Source organism: Momordica charantia, assembly GCF_013281855.1.
Source record: "Momordica charantia cultivar OHB3-1 chromosome 11 unlocalized genomic scaffold, Mcharantia_2.0 BLBB01000011.1, whole genome shotgun sequence".
In the NCBI taxonomy this organism is placed as follows: domain Eukaryota; kingdom Viridiplantae; phylum Streptophyta; class Magnoliopsida; order Cucurbitales; family Cucurbitaceae; genus Momordica; species Momordica charantia.
This window is the reverse complement of record NW_028275159.1, coordinates 8,046,324-8,062,229: the sequence shown is the minus strand read 5'-3', so window position 1 is coordinate 8,062,229 and position 15,906 is coordinate 8,046,324. Positions and strand designations below refer to the sequence as shown.

At 33.2% G+C, this 15,906-nt stretch overlaps 2 protein-coding genes across 2 annotated transcripts; one reads left to right on the top strand and one right to left on the bottom strand.

The window, feature by feature from the left end:
• Positions 1–735: 735 nt before the first annotated feature.
• LOC111010497 (scarecrow-like protein 21) lies at positions 736–3,338 on the top strand. The gene is made up of 2 exons (XM_022283953.2): positions 736–893; positions 1,174–3,338. The coding sequence occupies exon 2, from the start codon at positions 1,332–1,334 to the stop codon at positions 3,090–3,092; it is 1,761 nt and encodes a 586-aa protein (XP_022139645.1). The 5' UTR covers positions 736–893; positions 1,174–1,331; the 3' UTR covers positions 3,093–3,338.
• Positions 3,339–7,652: 4,314 nt separating this feature from the next.
• On the bottom strand, positions 7,653–12,787 carry LOC111010578 ((21S)-21-acetyl-1-hydroxy-apo-melianone synthase CYP88A164-like). The gene is made up of 8 exons (XM_022284047.2): positions 12,543–12,787; positions 10,758–11,232; positions 9,911–10,177; positions 9,456–9,545; positions 8,877–8,955; positions 8,568–8,674; positions 8,361–8,482; positions 7,653–7,945 (listed from the first exon to the last, which is right to left on the bottom strand). Exons 1-8 carry the CDS (start codon positions 12,785–12,787, stop codon positions 7,846–7,848), a joined length of 1,485 nt encoding a protein of 494 aa, XP_022139739.2. The 3' UTR covers positions 7,653–7,845.
• Positions 12,788–15,906: the final 3,119 nt, after the last annotated feature.

Below are 15,906 nucleotides of genomic sequence, written 5' to 3'. Positions count from 1 at the left end.
ATTAGAGATTGTAATAAGTACAAGTTCATTAATTCGAGTTTCTCAACTTTTAATTTCTCATCGAACAATTTTTTTGCTATTAATTTTTTAAAAATGATTTAATAAAAATCTAACATATACACATATTTATTTATTTATTCAACATCCGTCAACAAGCATGGCTTAAATTATAATTTTTATACTTGAATTTAATTTTTAGAGTTGTATTCTTCTCGAAAAAATTTCAGTCCTTTAACTTTTAGAGTCATATCTATTTGAGTGCAGTTGCTGGAACTTTATATTTAGTCCGCATGTTTACTCATAGTTTAACGATTATGCCATCAAAGTAGAGCTTTAAAAAAATTAATATACCAATATGTTACAAAAGCATATTAAATGATAAAGTTAATGACAAATTTATTAAATACGCTAATTTAATTCGAATATAGTTGAAATGAAAGTGGTTTGATCTTGCTTTAATTAAAATAAATTTATTAAACACAAAATTAAAAATGAAAAATATTAAAATGAGCGGCAGTGGAAGTGGAAACTGTAGCCACTTTCAAAAGACGCGCGTGGGAATTACGCGGCAGAGAAATCTCTCTGGAAACACAACCGCCGAGAAAAAGTAAGGAATTTTCCCCCACCGTGTGGTCGGCGGTCTTCCGCCGTCAAGTTATCCCAAACCTCCGTCAAATCCCGCGGTACAACAACGACCTTCCCGCCGTTACCGTTAAATCCCACAAGAACAATAAAAACCCTCCATTTCTCTCAACCTTTTCCTTGCAACATCAACCGTTCTTCATTTCACTGCCATCTCCCACAAGAAACCCCATAAACTCCGGTGATTAATTCTTCACCAAAAACCCAGAACCATAATCACAATCTTCGCAGTTTTCAGACGAAAATTTCAGGTAAAAACAATGGAATCCCCTCCTTTTCATACTCTATTTGTCCATTCTTTACTTCTGCTGCTTGATTGGGTTTCCCTTTCTCTGATTCATGCTCTGAATTTCTCAGCTGTTTTAACTTTTTCTTCATCACTGGGTTTGATCTTGCAAGTATCAGTTTGGGGATTGAATTTCTGTTTCATAAATTTAATAACAAGTGCTTGTTTTTGTCTACTTTCTTGAGTTGAAGCAAGCAAAGAGCTCATGTCACTATTGGTGTTTTTTCTTTTTGTTTTTTTGGCAGGTTGATTCTTGTTCCTCTGTGGGAGTTGTAAATCAATTTTGTTGTTTGTTGTTTTCTGGAAAAACATTACTGAAATCTTTGATAGATTGGTGTGATAAGAAAGAAGTGTGTGAGAGAGATAAAAGTGTGGTAGAAGAGGTGATGCTAAGTGCATAGGAATGGACTCTCACCAAATTTTTGGATTTGGGGTAAACAGTGCAGGTGTTTCATACACATCTTCTTATTCCTCTGTTCCATCTTTGCCTAATACTTATCTTGGACCCTTGAACTTCAACTTAAGAAACTCCCCGACGTCGCTTTTCTCATCGTCCCATTTAGATTCGGACTCCTTTACGACGCCGAGTGATAGTCAGGATCAGAGATACTCCCCTGAGAATCTGTCTGGGCTTAGCCCTTCTTGTAATTCGTCGTTTGAAACAAATAGCTTTCATCATACAGCCTCGCCGTATTTGGATCATTGCGAGGAGAGTCGAGGAATTTATTCGGGGACGAGCGCGTTTGATTATGAGGGATGCTCGACTGAGAACATAAGGTACGCTTTGAAACAATTGGAGACTGCTCTGATGGGGCCGGATAATGAGGAGGTTGCTAGCAAGCCGGATGCTTCATTTGGAGAGAGTAGTAGGCCCCAGATGATGGGGCAGAGGTCCTACTCTTGGAGCCAAGATCGACGTGGGTCGAATATTGGCCAGTCTCAGACTTCGTCTGTCTCGAGAAGCCAGCAGCCTGAAGCGGTTCATTTGGGGAAACGTCAGAAGTCGTTGGATGAATCGTTGTTGCAGGGAGGATTTCCATCAGATAATTTGAAGGAGTTGCTGATTGCTTGTGCAAAAGCTTTAGCTGAAAACAGGATGGAGGATTTTGACAACTTGGTTGCCACAGCAAGAGGTGCTGTGTCCATCAGCGGAGAACCGATCCAGCGTCTTGGTGCTTACATGGTCGAAGGGCTGGTGGCGAGGAAAGAGGCATCAGGAGCGTGTATATACCGTGCCCTCAACTGTAGAGAGCCTGCAAGTAACGATTTGCTATCTTACATGCATATGCTATACGAAATCTGCCCCTACTTGAAGTTCGGTTACATGGCAGCGAACGGGGCAATTGCTGAAGCCTGCAGAAATGAAGACCGCATCCACATCATAGATTTCCAGATTACTCAGGGGACGCAGTGGTTAACTCTTCTTCAGGCACTCGCAGCAAGGCCCAGTGGGGCTCCCCATGTGAGGATAACCGGTATCGATGACCCTGTTTCAAAATACGCCCGCGGTGACGGGTTGGAAGTAGTGGAGAGGCGGTTGGCTGAAATCTCCAGGAAGTACGACATACCCGTCGAGTTTCATGGAGTACCTGTTTTCGCTCCAGACATCAGGTGCGATATGCTCGACATCAGGCCTGGGGAGGCGCTGGCTGTGAACTTCCCATTGCAACTTCATCATACCCCGGACGAAAGCGTCAACGTGAACAATCCTCGAGACGGTCTGCTGAGAATGGTGAAGTCATTATCCCCAAAGGTAGTAACTTTGGTAGAACAAGAATCAAACACCAACACAACCCCTTTCTTCAACAGGTTTGTGGAAACTTTGAATTACTATTTGGCAATCTTTGAGTCCATTGATGTCACTCTACCAAGGAACAACAAGAAGCGCATCAATGTGGAGCAGCATTGTTTGGCAAAAGACATCGTTAATGTCATCGCTTGCGAGGGGATCGAACGGGAAGAGCGGCACGAGCTCTTCGGGAAGTGGAAATCGAGGTTGACAATGGCAGGGTTCCGCCAGTTCCCGTTGAGCTCTTATGTCAACAATGTCATCAGGGGCCTGCTCGGGTATTATTCCGAGCACTACACTCTCGTTGAGAGAGATGGAGCGATGCTGTTGGGATGGAAAAACAGGAACCTGATATCTGCCTCGGCTTGGTGTTAAGAGCGCGAGGAATGCAACAAAACAAAGGCCAAGCTTTTGATGATCGGGATATCGGGGGCTCGTCAATGAGCTCTGCTCCGACGTGGTAGGGCGGGTGAAGTTAAATACTGTGTACCAGACGATTGATGTCTGTTCTGTGCTTATGGATATGAAAAAGTGTAATTTTATTGAGGCCTTTAAGCTTTTGAACATAAGAGTTCATTGTTCCATAGTGTTAATTTAATTTCACATTCATTTTATTCTGGACTTTCGAGGCTGACAATTTCAGAAGTAGTTCAATCTGGAGATGAAAATCGACGTTCTGTGTTAAAAAATGATTCGGATACAGTTTCGATTTAGTTTATGTAGTTTGAAAAGGTTTCGACTTATCTTTATGGTTTTGATCCTCCCGACAAAAATAAAGGGTTTGTGTTGTCCGTTCCAAAGGCGTCAAAAATTGACAAATTCATTTTTAAGATTTAGGATGAAGTATAGATTATAAGGAAATATGTGAGTTTTTCAAATATGTAAGATAATTTTGAAAAAATTTGTGAGGTTTAAATAAGGGAGTGAAATGAAACTAAACTCGAACCATATGGATCAGATTGCACCAAATTGAAACTAAAATTTAAATCATAGGAACTCAATTGAAATTTTTAAAATCATAAAAATCAAATTATTGCACCAAATTGAAACTAAAATTTAAATCATAGGAACTCAATTGAAATTTTTAAAATCATAAAAATCAAATTAAAACCATATTCAAATCTTAAATGATAGGAGTTGAAATGAAACTAACCCAAACCATTTGGATCAAATTGAAAATTTCAAAATTACGATTATCAAATTGAAACTAAATTTAAATTGTAGGAACTAAATTGAAATTCCTAAAATTATAAAAGTTAAATTGAAACTATATTCAAACATTAGGACCCAATGTATAATTTGAAGAAAATGCATATAAAGAATTATATTTAAAAACATCCATAGAAAATGCAGGTAAAAAAACACAATATTATTTATGTTTTCCTACTTTAAAAGTTATCTTGCTAAATAAAATTTGAAAAATTTTAAGAGGTAGCACAATTTGTTAAAAATATTTAACAAAAATATGTATATTTATATATTAAATTTAATCACTAATGTATCTACCTGTAAATATATATCTTAAATTTTGTCAAGATGTACATATATATATATACTGCTCTAAATTGTCTAATACCCCTACACATTTATCAACTACAATAATTGCAATTAATTATATACCGACGTGTCAGTTTCATTATTAAGCCCATCGACTCAAGTCCAATCCAAACTCGATCCAAACCTAGTCCAAGGTTAACATTTGATCATTCGAGATCAATCCGACCCTTCCAATAGTTGAATTGAATATCTTTAAATTAAGTTGGTCCATGGACTGGTCTATTTGATTCTTTTTCTCGTTGAGTCGGCCCGAAAACTCCAGATCTAATGTATATATTAATACTAATTATTAATATATAATTAATTTGTATTTAGTATTATTCCTCATTATCATTCTCAATCTTCCAAAACTTTTTCTTTATATTAATATAGGAGTACAACTTATTTAATTTTAAAAATAAAATGACTTAAAACTGTAAAAAGTATGATATAATAAAATTTATCGATAATATTTTTGAAAAATAATAAAAAATGGTATAAAATTATCAAATAAAAATAAAAATTTAAAAATTTAAAATTTAAAAATAATTTATTATATGGGCAAATTTAAGCCTGATCCGAAGAGTCAGTCCAAACTCGATATAACCTTGGCTCATTGAGTTAGGTCTATGAATTGGACAATAGACTTAGGTTTTTAGTGGTTGGGCCGAGGGTTGACCCAAACTCGGCTCAAATAATAATGGAAGCCCACAGGACTTGAACTTGGATTGAGCTTAGATCTTTATTTCTTTAAATTTGGCCGGTGCAACGATGAGAGTGACCTCCACATTAATTAGTTATAATAACTTTGTATTTATTAAATGCAATCACTCGCCATGACTATTCATTCATTAACTATAATCACTATTATACCTTAATTAATTAATTGTAATAATTTATATAGCTTCATTAAATGTAATTACTAATATAAGTATTTTCTAACTTATTGCTATATTTGTTAACACGAGTATAGTTCGGTGTTTAAGATGTATTACTCATTCACTTTAGAAATGGTAGGTTCAAACCACATCTCCACATTTTTTGTATTAAAAAAAATTATTGCTAGATTCTATTTTTGTAAGGTTCCAAATAAATTATGCTAGATTTATAACTACTTCATAAAATCACAAAGTTGGAAATGTAAAATATAAATTAATATTGACTGATCTATTATTACCTTTTATTAGGCCTTTTAACTTTTAAATGCTCGACTTTGTCAACTTCATGTAATGAAAATCTTATTTCGAGTATATAAGAAATATGATGTAATATTTGTTGATTTCACCCATAGATAACGTTGTCTCCTCAGCTTTCGAGTTCATATATCCCAACAAATTGGACCCAAATGCGTGTTGATGTAGTTTGCTCGACATTGTGGGTGGATCCTCACAGTCTCCTAATTTGGCATGGGTCATTCCCATCTTCGACTAGCAATCCCTCTTATCCTTTTGAATCCTATGGTTTGTTAGGAGGCTATTCAGTTAGTGAATGGAGAGGTGATGACGTCATGGAAGGAAGAAGGTTTATGAGTTTCAAATATTTCTGAACTGGGAAAAAGCTTCAATGAGCTTTATTTTGTTCACATTAGTCGTAATCACAATACCTAAGTTGATATTTTGGCCCAACAGGCTCTTCTTGTTTTGACCTTAGCTTGTTTGATCAACTCGGTTTTGTCTCATGGCTGAGCCGACCAGGCTTATTTGAAATCTCGTTCCCATTTGTTGGTTGAACCGATTAGCTTTACCTCGGCTCAGTCTCAATCTCCGACAGACTCCACGACAACATACCGTGATTCTCGCTAAACTTAAAGAGTCGTTTAGGCCTTGTCGGGAACACGGTCGGGGATCTCGTTTATAAATAGAACCCATTTTCTCCATTTTGAGGTACGCAAATACTAAATTCTCTCTCGAGTTTAGTTCGGCCAGATACAGACTTTAGCATCGGAGTGTGTTCTGTTTTGCAGGTCACCTGTCCAATTCATCTCCAACTCGTCCACCGAGTCACATTCAATTCGAGCCGAGGTGTGTAGTATTGGTCAATTTTCTGATCAAACACCCCCTGGCTTTTACATCTCGAGAAGTTCTAATTTAAATGTAACCCACGGTGGTTTTCCTTTCTAATATAGTTTCTCTTTGCTCAATTTTTTTTTGTTCATTTCCTTGCATGGAGAGTGAGAGACGGATGGATAGAGTTGAATAAAGGCTGAGGAAGATTATAATTGAAATTTAAAATGTTGAAAAGATTAAAATCTAAAGATTAAATGAAAAATAAATAAAAATATAGGGGACTATTAGTCTATGAACTAAAAATCATATTTTTTATTTCTTCATTTTTTAATAATAATAAAAAGAAGAATTGCACAACTCCCAACATCCATGAATTCAATATCTTTATTTATGTTGGAATAAATTGGAAACGGAAAAAGACACAAAGAACGTAAATAGTTGTCAAATGTTTAGATTTCTTAATAAAATTGTAAATGAAAAATAACAAACGGGAACGTTAAGCCTATATATACAAGATCATCTTCTCCCTATACAGACAAATGTGAGACTTTGGCTAGAAATAGTCTTCCCCTCGAACAAACTACGTATCACTAAATCTCTCCTCAATATTATTTCCCTTCAATTTTTTTTTCTTTCCAATTGGATAATGTAAAAATAATATAATCCAGCAAAAATGCCATAATTTATATAATTTTCTGTTGAGAAAAACATTCAAGTTAAAATTGGAATTAATAGTTAATATTAAATATTTTATAAAAATGTCAAATTAATATAAATTAACGTATGGTTCGAAACTACGTTTGTAATGTCTGACCAAGAATTTGATCAAAGTACTGCGAAGCTTGGACTTGGTGTATCGACGAACGGAAATACTTGCAAAAGAGAGTAACAGCTCCGACGCTCAAGTCAGTACTTATCGATCTATTGCTAGAGAGAGAATAGTTTGACGTATTTAAAAAGTGAGGTAGGCCTCTCTATTTATAGAGGTGAGCTTCCGACAGGAACCTCCAACAGGGCTACGACTCTCCGACAACTTCGTACGTTGAGAATCATGACGTGTTGTCTGAGATTCTGTTAGAGGGTTTGCACCTGCAGATATGCTCTTGGAATTAGGTCGACTCGGCCTTTAATAAGGAAGGCCAAGGTATGAGTTAAGGTCGGTCCAAACTGTAGGGAAAGATGTCTCGTCATAATTAGCTTGGCTCGACATCTAGGAAGGTCTGAGTTCACTTTAATGAACATCCTTGTGACTTATTGTTGCTGACCCATAGTTGGGACGATGACACGTGGTAGTTGAGATATTGCCTCCAACATTTTGTAAGATTTTTTTGGAACCAAATATATAACTTTTGAACATTTCTAAATACAATGGTGCAAAACAAACATAGATATTCATCAAATACTCCCCTACTAAATTTTTCTACAAAACAAACGTAATTATCTGAAAACGTCGAACATCTATATTTTTAGATATCTAAAAATTCGTACATAGGCATAAAATCCCTAAAATCAAATAGTCTGATCTTATTATTGCAATCCATAACATAATTCTTTAGATGATAAATTTAAGTCTAAAGTAAAAACAACTAATAACTTTTGAGCTTAGAAAACTTGGCGAGGCAATTGTCAACAGGCACAGGGATAGGCAGGGAGGAGACTAGGGCTTCTGGATTGAGCCGTTCACATCTACAACATTAATAAAAAAAAATTTGTTATATATGCATCATCATTTATAATGGCTACTTAATCTTTCAATTTTTCGTTGTCAAAACGAGTATAGTTTAACGGTAATTAACATATGTCTCCCACCAGTAGACTGTGAGTTCAATCTCCCTCCCCCACATATTTTCAAATATAATTGATATATATCTTTCAAATTATTGTTTTGTTAACATATTTGGATACACGAACAACGCAACTCGAATAATGTTATTCCTAAAAATATAGACTATCTTGTATATTTAGCCCAGAATAAAAATTCAAATTAAGCAGAAAATAGTTTTAATAAATATTTTACTCAACAAGGTTGTATATGCAGAAATCTCAAAAAAAAAAAAAAAAATAATTTTCTGAATTCACCAAAAAATGAAAGGCAACTTACTTGTAATTAAGGAGAAAATGGTGAAGTAAAATAGTCATTTCAAGCCTTGCAAGTTCATTTCCTGGACAAAATCTACCTCCCATCCCAAATGACAGGAATGTCCCTGGTTTTGGAGTATAATTCTGCCCACAAGAAAAAAAAATGTATTTTATAAATAAATAAATAAATAAAAATAGGAAAATCGAATTGATGGGGATCTTAACGTACATCCCATCTTGAAGGATCAAATTGTTGTGGATTTGGATATATTTGAGAATCCATATGAATGTCTCTCACCATAATTATTACATTCCATTCTTTCGGTATAGTGTAACCTAAAACAAATAAGCAAAGAAAAAAGAAAATGATAACTAAAATGAGGGAAAAAATTTATCAACAAGTAAATAATTACTATGAAGTAATTATATAACTTAATAATAAAAAAAAATCACAAAAATTTAACAACAAAATTAAAAGAGAAATGGACATATATATATATATGCATACATAATAATAAATACAAGTATAATTACTGACCATGGATATTTATGTCCGTGGTTGCTTTACGACAACTTACTGTGGTAACATGACTCACTCTTAACGTCTCGTTAATGACCTGAAATAATAAATTAATAAAAGAAAAATCAAGTTTGAATTGTATTTTACTAAAATTAGGGATACTTTCATTCCCTTGTATCTCTCAAGAAGCTCAAAGCTCAAATGATCATCGGATCTAAAAATAAAATTTGATCAAGATCGATGAGTCAAAAGAGCTATAATCTTGAGGGAACATGTTAAAGATTCCATATTAAAAAGATAAAAGGCTAACGAAGATTTATAATATAAGTGAACTACTTTTCTTATTGCCAATTAATATGGTATCTCGTCCATGTCCCCAACTCAACAAAAAGAAAAACATTGTTACGGTTTTGTACTACTATGTTAATACATAAATCGTTTCAAATAGTTGGGATTTTTTTTCTATATAGAACACTCATGTCAGATAAAATGATTTGAACCTTTTTTTTTAATTATTTAATTAGAATTTTTTTTTTGTAAAAAACTGTATATATATATATAAATTCATAATTAAGACAAAAAAAAAAAAACACAAACCTTTGCAGCATATGTCATTTGTTTAATTTCTTTATAAATCAATCCCTTTTGAGTAGATGGTCTTTGTTTTAGGATCATCTCTTGCTCTTCCTGAAAAACCCAAAACGGAAATAAAAACATCATCAAAATTCTTAAAAAAAAGAAAGAAAACAACAATAATGGCTCGTTGGGTAATGTTTAAGTTTTTTGTTTCTAAGTTTATTAAGAAACCTAAACATTTTGCTACTATCTAGGTTCCTTATTTTTCAATTTTTTTTTAATAAATATTCTTGAAGCCATAGGTGCTGGGGCCACCTAATTCTATTTTTTCTTTATTAGAAAAAAGAAGAAACAAGAAAAAAATGAAAACGTTATCAAACAGGTACTAAGTAACTAAAGTCTTGCATTTTGTTCGAGACAAGAATGGGTGATTTAATCATTTAATATATTCTCGAAGCTAGGCTCTTAACACCAACCTTGGCCTTTTGGTAGACTTGAGGGTGTTGTAATACGTATATGAGAAGCCACATAGCAGCATGAGCTGATGTATCACGACCAGCAAACAGCAGTCCAAGCAACATGCATACAACTGCATTGTTGTTGAAAGAAAATTCCCCATTAGCATCCTTGGCCTTAAGAGCTACATCAACTTGAAACTTCTCCTCCATTTCTTCATTCTTTTCAATAACTCTTCTCCTCTCCGCTATCACGGGCCCCAGGATGTTCAATATCTCGTCTCTTGCCTGCAACGTTATACACAAAATCTTTGTCTCAGTAGAGCCTTTCAGTGATATGCGTTTATAAATAATAATATATGAAAAAATTATAAATCCTCTACTCGAGAAAGATATACAATTGCAAAAATTGAAACATGGGTATGTTAGTGATAAGTGACTCTCAACAGTGATATATTTGTCCATTTTAAGAACCCTCATGACTCTGCTTTTGATGTTTACGTAAAAAAACTTTAGAGATGTTGTCTCTCACATATATACACATGATCTTCACTCCGAACAAACTATAGTTAATTAATATAAATGATATACTTTTGGCATAAACATTATTAATATTCATGGATTTCATCTCAAAATCAATTGGCAATGAAAGACATAACTCATATCTATTATAAATCATTGTAAGGTCCATTTTTTTCATTATCGAAGGGAACAGGCACTTTTCAAAATATAACAAACCGTTAAGGATCCCACATTAAAAAGAGAAGGGACCTAACAATGGTTTATAATAGACATGGACTACTCCTCTTATTGTCCATCAATATTGATATGGTATCAAAGTCCAAAAACGATCAAACGAGCTTAATACCTTGACTGCTTGACGAAAAGCAGAACCGGGCAAGTCGTAAGAGAAAATGGACATGATGACAGGAGATATCTTGGCATATAATTTACCAATTTCAGAAGTTTGAAAGTGTGTTAAAGCAGTCCCAACGAAGACATGAGTAATGATTTTGAAGGTGAGGCCTCTCAACTCATGCACCAACTCTATTTCTCTTCTGCTGCTCCATTCCTCCAATGCTTCCACAATTAACTTCTCAATGAATTCCACATAGCGAGACAATGGCTCAGAGCCATTTATGGGAGGTGCAATAAATCGGTGTAAAATTTTGGGATTGAGCCTCGTTAAAGAGCCATCCCCGAGTAATATGTTCACCGTCTTGGGATAATTGAATTTGAAGTGTTCGTCGTCTGAGTATATGCGTCGACAAGCTTCTGGATTAGTCACAATGATTGTTGGAGTCCCATACAAGTGGCATTTGTACATCCCAACTTTTCCATATCTGCCTCGAATAAAAGTTTAAATTGATCAAGGTGGAAAATATTAAGATCCTAAGAAAATAGACCTTACAAAAATTTATAGTAGAGAAGTGTAGGATTCTTAACGTGATATTTTTGCTCTAGCCCATCGATTTTTCCATTTTAGACCAGATGCTCATTTTTGGACTTTGATATCGTGACAAGGAGAGGAGAGTCCATTTTTTACTTAGATTTTGATGGGTGAAACCCTCTATTCAAACCACCGCGGAAAACTTTTAACTTTTTTTTTTTTTTTGTTGAAAAAGAACTCTCTTCACACCTTTTATGGTTTCTTTTAACATATATGAAGCTAGAAAAGTTCTCTATGACTCTCTTTTCATATTTAAAAAATATAAACAAAAGAAAAAACCTATCAAAGTTGGGAAAATATTCCAATAATCATCACATCTTTTAAAAAAACGTTGGACGGTTTGAGAAAGGAGGTGTCTCAAATAGTTTTTCAAAACCTTTATTATTTGATAATAAATAAAAATTACTTCTCTAGAGTGATTGATGTGACTATCACTTCATGGTAATTTGACATTTATAGAATCATTCATGAATGTAAGGTAGGGTGTTCACGGGTTGGGTTGGATCAGGTTATGAGTAATTTTGGGACCAACCAAAAATTTTGAGGTGACCATATATAGGAAGTGTCGAGTTTGAATTGGATGGTGAACCCAACCCAACGCAATATTTTCGGGTTGGGTTGTCAGGTTGTGTTTTTTTTTTAATTTTTAATTATCTCGATGACATGGAGTTAGGATTAAAACTAAATGGACGGATGAGATTAAGATACAAAAGAGAAGAAAATAATATGAAAACCTTAAAAGGGCCAGGATTAGAACTAAATTGATGGTTGACATTATATATATATATATATATATATATATATATATATAAAATTAAAAAAATTGGTATACACATAAACATAAATTTGAGTTTGGATTGGATTGATCCGATTTTTTAAAGGTAACCTAATTCGATGCTTCATCTAACCCAACCAAACCCTTACGATTTGGGTTGGATTTATCGGGTTGTAGGGTTTTTTTAAACATCCCTAATCACCGAACAAATTTGTGATTAAGATCATTTGAACAAAATGTAACCAAACACAATGATTTTAATTAAAACCACTTCTACCAAAAAATGGGTTATGAAATTTTTTGAAGTATTTAAATTAGAAGGCATACCAGACTCAACCTAAATTGATCAAAAGTTCAATTATAATATATATCCAGTTATTTTCATCCATAATCTTATTCTTGATGAGGAAGAAGTTGAAGAGAGATACCTAGAAACGAGATCATCCATAACATAGTTAGGGTTGCCGCCGATTTTATATGCTTTGTAAAACGTTAATAAAGAGCCAATAAGAGGCCATCCCATATCCCCGGGAGGGAGTGTATCGTAAATCTTCCTTTCCAACCTAAGAAAATACCATAGGTGGTTGAATTTCCTCAATAACCCAAACACAAGGATATATAACCCTAAAACAGCTCCCAAAATGCCCCAAAAATTGCTCAAAATTACTCCCATCTTCTGTGGACTTGTGGCCAATCACCCAAGCTTAGGAGCAGTATTTATAGTGCTAATTAATAAGATTATTAAATCTATTGTATTCTTAAACGATCTATGTTTACTTCCAGGGATGAAAATGGAGGAATAAGAATCAATTTTTTTTATTCGTTTCTCAAATTGTTGGTATTAGAATCAAATGGTGGGACCCACCAACTTTTTTCATTTTCATTCCGAGGTCATCCCCTTCCTCTCCTATACCCTCATCCATTCCATTTTCATTCTTTATTCCATGGGTCTCATACATTTATTGCAACCACTTTACCACTATATAGAAAATAAATTAGAAAAAAAATGTTATAATAGGGGATGTTTGAGAAAAAAGTATAAAAAATATTAAATTTTTAAAAAGAGAAAAATGATAATGATATGTTAGAATAAAAAAAAAAGGAAAAAAAAATATAGAGATGTAAATTTTGAAGAGATAATAATTATTATAAGAAGAAAAATTTAGAGGGAGATAAGTTTTTTTCACAAAAAGAAATTTCGGTACAGAAAAAATTAGAGGGAGAAAGAAATTCACTGGAGAGAAATTTATTACAGACAAATATGTCAAAAGAAATAAAAACTTGAGTATTAGAACAAAAAAAAAGAGATTTTGAAAATTGCATTCTATTTTTAAAAACTACCTTTCTTAGATTTTGAAATTTAAAAAAATTTTAAAAACGTTTTTAAAAAACCGAAAAAGAAAAAATTGAATTGGTTATTAAACAAACCTGCCTTCAAAAATTTTAAAAACAATAAACAATAAACAAAATGATAATCAAACGAGCTGTGAATATACACCGACTTATTAGATACCATTTTTGAAAATTCATCCGCTAAATTTATAGTTTAATATTTTTTTTCTTATTTTAAAAAAGAGATGATTTAGGATAATTAATAAAGCAAGTCAAAAGGAAAAGAGAAATACTTGTTCCGCACTAGTAAGCGGATAAATTTTCTTTACGCAATTAAGTATTTGACAACTCATTATTTTTTAAAAAGTCTTTCATGTTTTTGCATTATCCAATGTTTGGTACAAACCATGCGCTACAAATTAAAATAATTGAGCCTAATAATTATGAGAAAATAAATAATATTTATTATTACTATTATTTTTCCCAAAAAGAGAAAGTAAATATTATTTCTTTGAGTACATGAACAGACTTTAAGATGGTTCCAGAATATAAATAGTCAAAACTATTTAAATTTACAATTTAATTTTTGGACATTAAATTCTTAATTACTCCCTTCTTTTCAACCTTCTCCGTACTTAAACCACCACATGTTTCACACATTTACATCAAAATATCAAATTACTGTGATTGTGGAGTTATTATTACAAATTAAATGTCGTCATCATTATTTGCTCAATGTAATCCATTCATAGCCATTCATGGGCTTGGGGAGTTGCGTTGCCGTGACTCGTGAGTACGCATAACTAATATTATTTATTTTTTTATGAATATACGGAGTGGTGGATTGAATTTATAACCTCTTGGTCCTCTGTGGGATTCATCCAAATTTTCATCGATCTTTTAGATATAAAAGGGATTGATATGACTTGCAAAACCAAATAACTTTAAGATTGATGTGACTCTTGTCACACGGACTCCGATGCCTTAGTTAGTATCGTACGTAGTCGAGTGTAGAGAGTAGAGTATTTGGGCGTACTTTTAGGGTTTGACTTACTTCCCTATTTATAAAAGTCGATCCTGATACATCTACGAAATCTAGTTATCTGGGCCAGAGTCTCTTGTTATGGGCCTGCAGTCGGATCAAGAGTCGGGACGCGATGGATTAGGGTTGACATGCATCACGATCGAGTTGGATCTTTTGGAGTTCTCTGTCGGAAGGCCGAGAACTGCTCGACGGGGATAAGGTCTCGAAGCCGAGCTAGCCCTGACTGTTTGACGCTGATCACTAGTCGGTTCGGGGGCGGGCTTGGGTCCCCTAACACCAGCCCCATTTCTGGTTCGTGCCTTCTCTTGGCTCTCCCCGATCTTATCTCGCTTCGCTGTATTTTCTCTTTCTCCTTGTAACATATACCAATTATCACTTAGCTATACTCACTTTGACGGATAGCTAATATTATTAAAGGGCAGAGCGAAGAAGAAAAAAGAAGGATATAATTGTCTTACCGATTAAATAAAGTATATAAAAAAAGTCATATTCTATCTAACTTGCACATTTTAAATTTGTGGGACGGAAAGATCCCACATAATACATAATACATATGCATATATATATATATATACACACACACGCGCGCGACAAAAGACATATGCATATGCATATACATATAATATATATATATATATTTGTATGTATGTATGTATGTATATATATATATTTTTTTGTATATATATATATATATATATATATATATTTGTATGTATATGTATATGTATTTGGATTTGGATTTTTTTCTAAAATTATGGGATTTCTTCTTTTGAAAAAAATTGGAAAAATGAAATCTATATTGGGGTTGGAAATTCGATCTCATTGTCTTTTGGTAAAAAACATATCCCAATTACTGTTGAGATAAGTTCATATTGACACAATAATTATTGTGATGATGACCGTTTATAAATTAGAAAATATACTGTAATAAGAAAAATATATATAGAAACTAGAACATTAGTGAAGAAAATAATTGAAATTAAATCATTTTAACACCTAGAAATGAACCTCTAGATCTATCCGTGAGAAGAAAAAGTTTATATACAATTAAATTATTAACAAAAGTTAGGTAGAACTAAAATTAGGTTTGATTTGAAAAAATAGAAAGGACTTGCGAGGGAACCAATAATTTTGGTTTGTAAAAGTCAAAATATGTACATTATATATCTAGTTGTTTAGTTGTTTTCGAAATTCAAATATTGTTGTTTTTATATTTTATTTTTCTTTTCGATAATTTGTAATGTCGTTATATTGAGTCATATTTAATTAATAATGATTATTATACACACACAATATCATGAGTATTATTTGTATTTGTCTACTTTCATAAATATTGTTTATCTTATTTATATGGTTTGTTTACCGAATATGACTTAATTTTACATGAATATTATGTGCTAAAAAAATACATGCAT

Excerpts from the sequence above, each read along its gene's own strand:
- LOC111010497 (XM_022283953.2), top strand. The coding sequence starts at position 1,332 with ATGGACTCTCACCAAATTTTTGGATTTGGGGTAAACAGTGCAGGTGTT.
- LOC111010578 (XM_022284047.2), bottom strand. The coding sequence starts at position 12,787 with ATGGGAGTAATTTTGAGCAATTTTTGGGGCATTTTGGGAGCTGTTTTA. Across the intron at positions 8,956-9,455 it reads AAATGACATATGCTGCAAAG|GTCATTAACGAGACGTTAAG; the intron begins GTTTGTGTTTTT and ends TTATTATTTCAG. Across the intron at positions 8,675-8,876 it reads CACGGACATAAATATCCATG|GTTACACTATACCGAAAGAA; the intron begins GTCAGTAATTAT and ends TATTTGTTTTAG.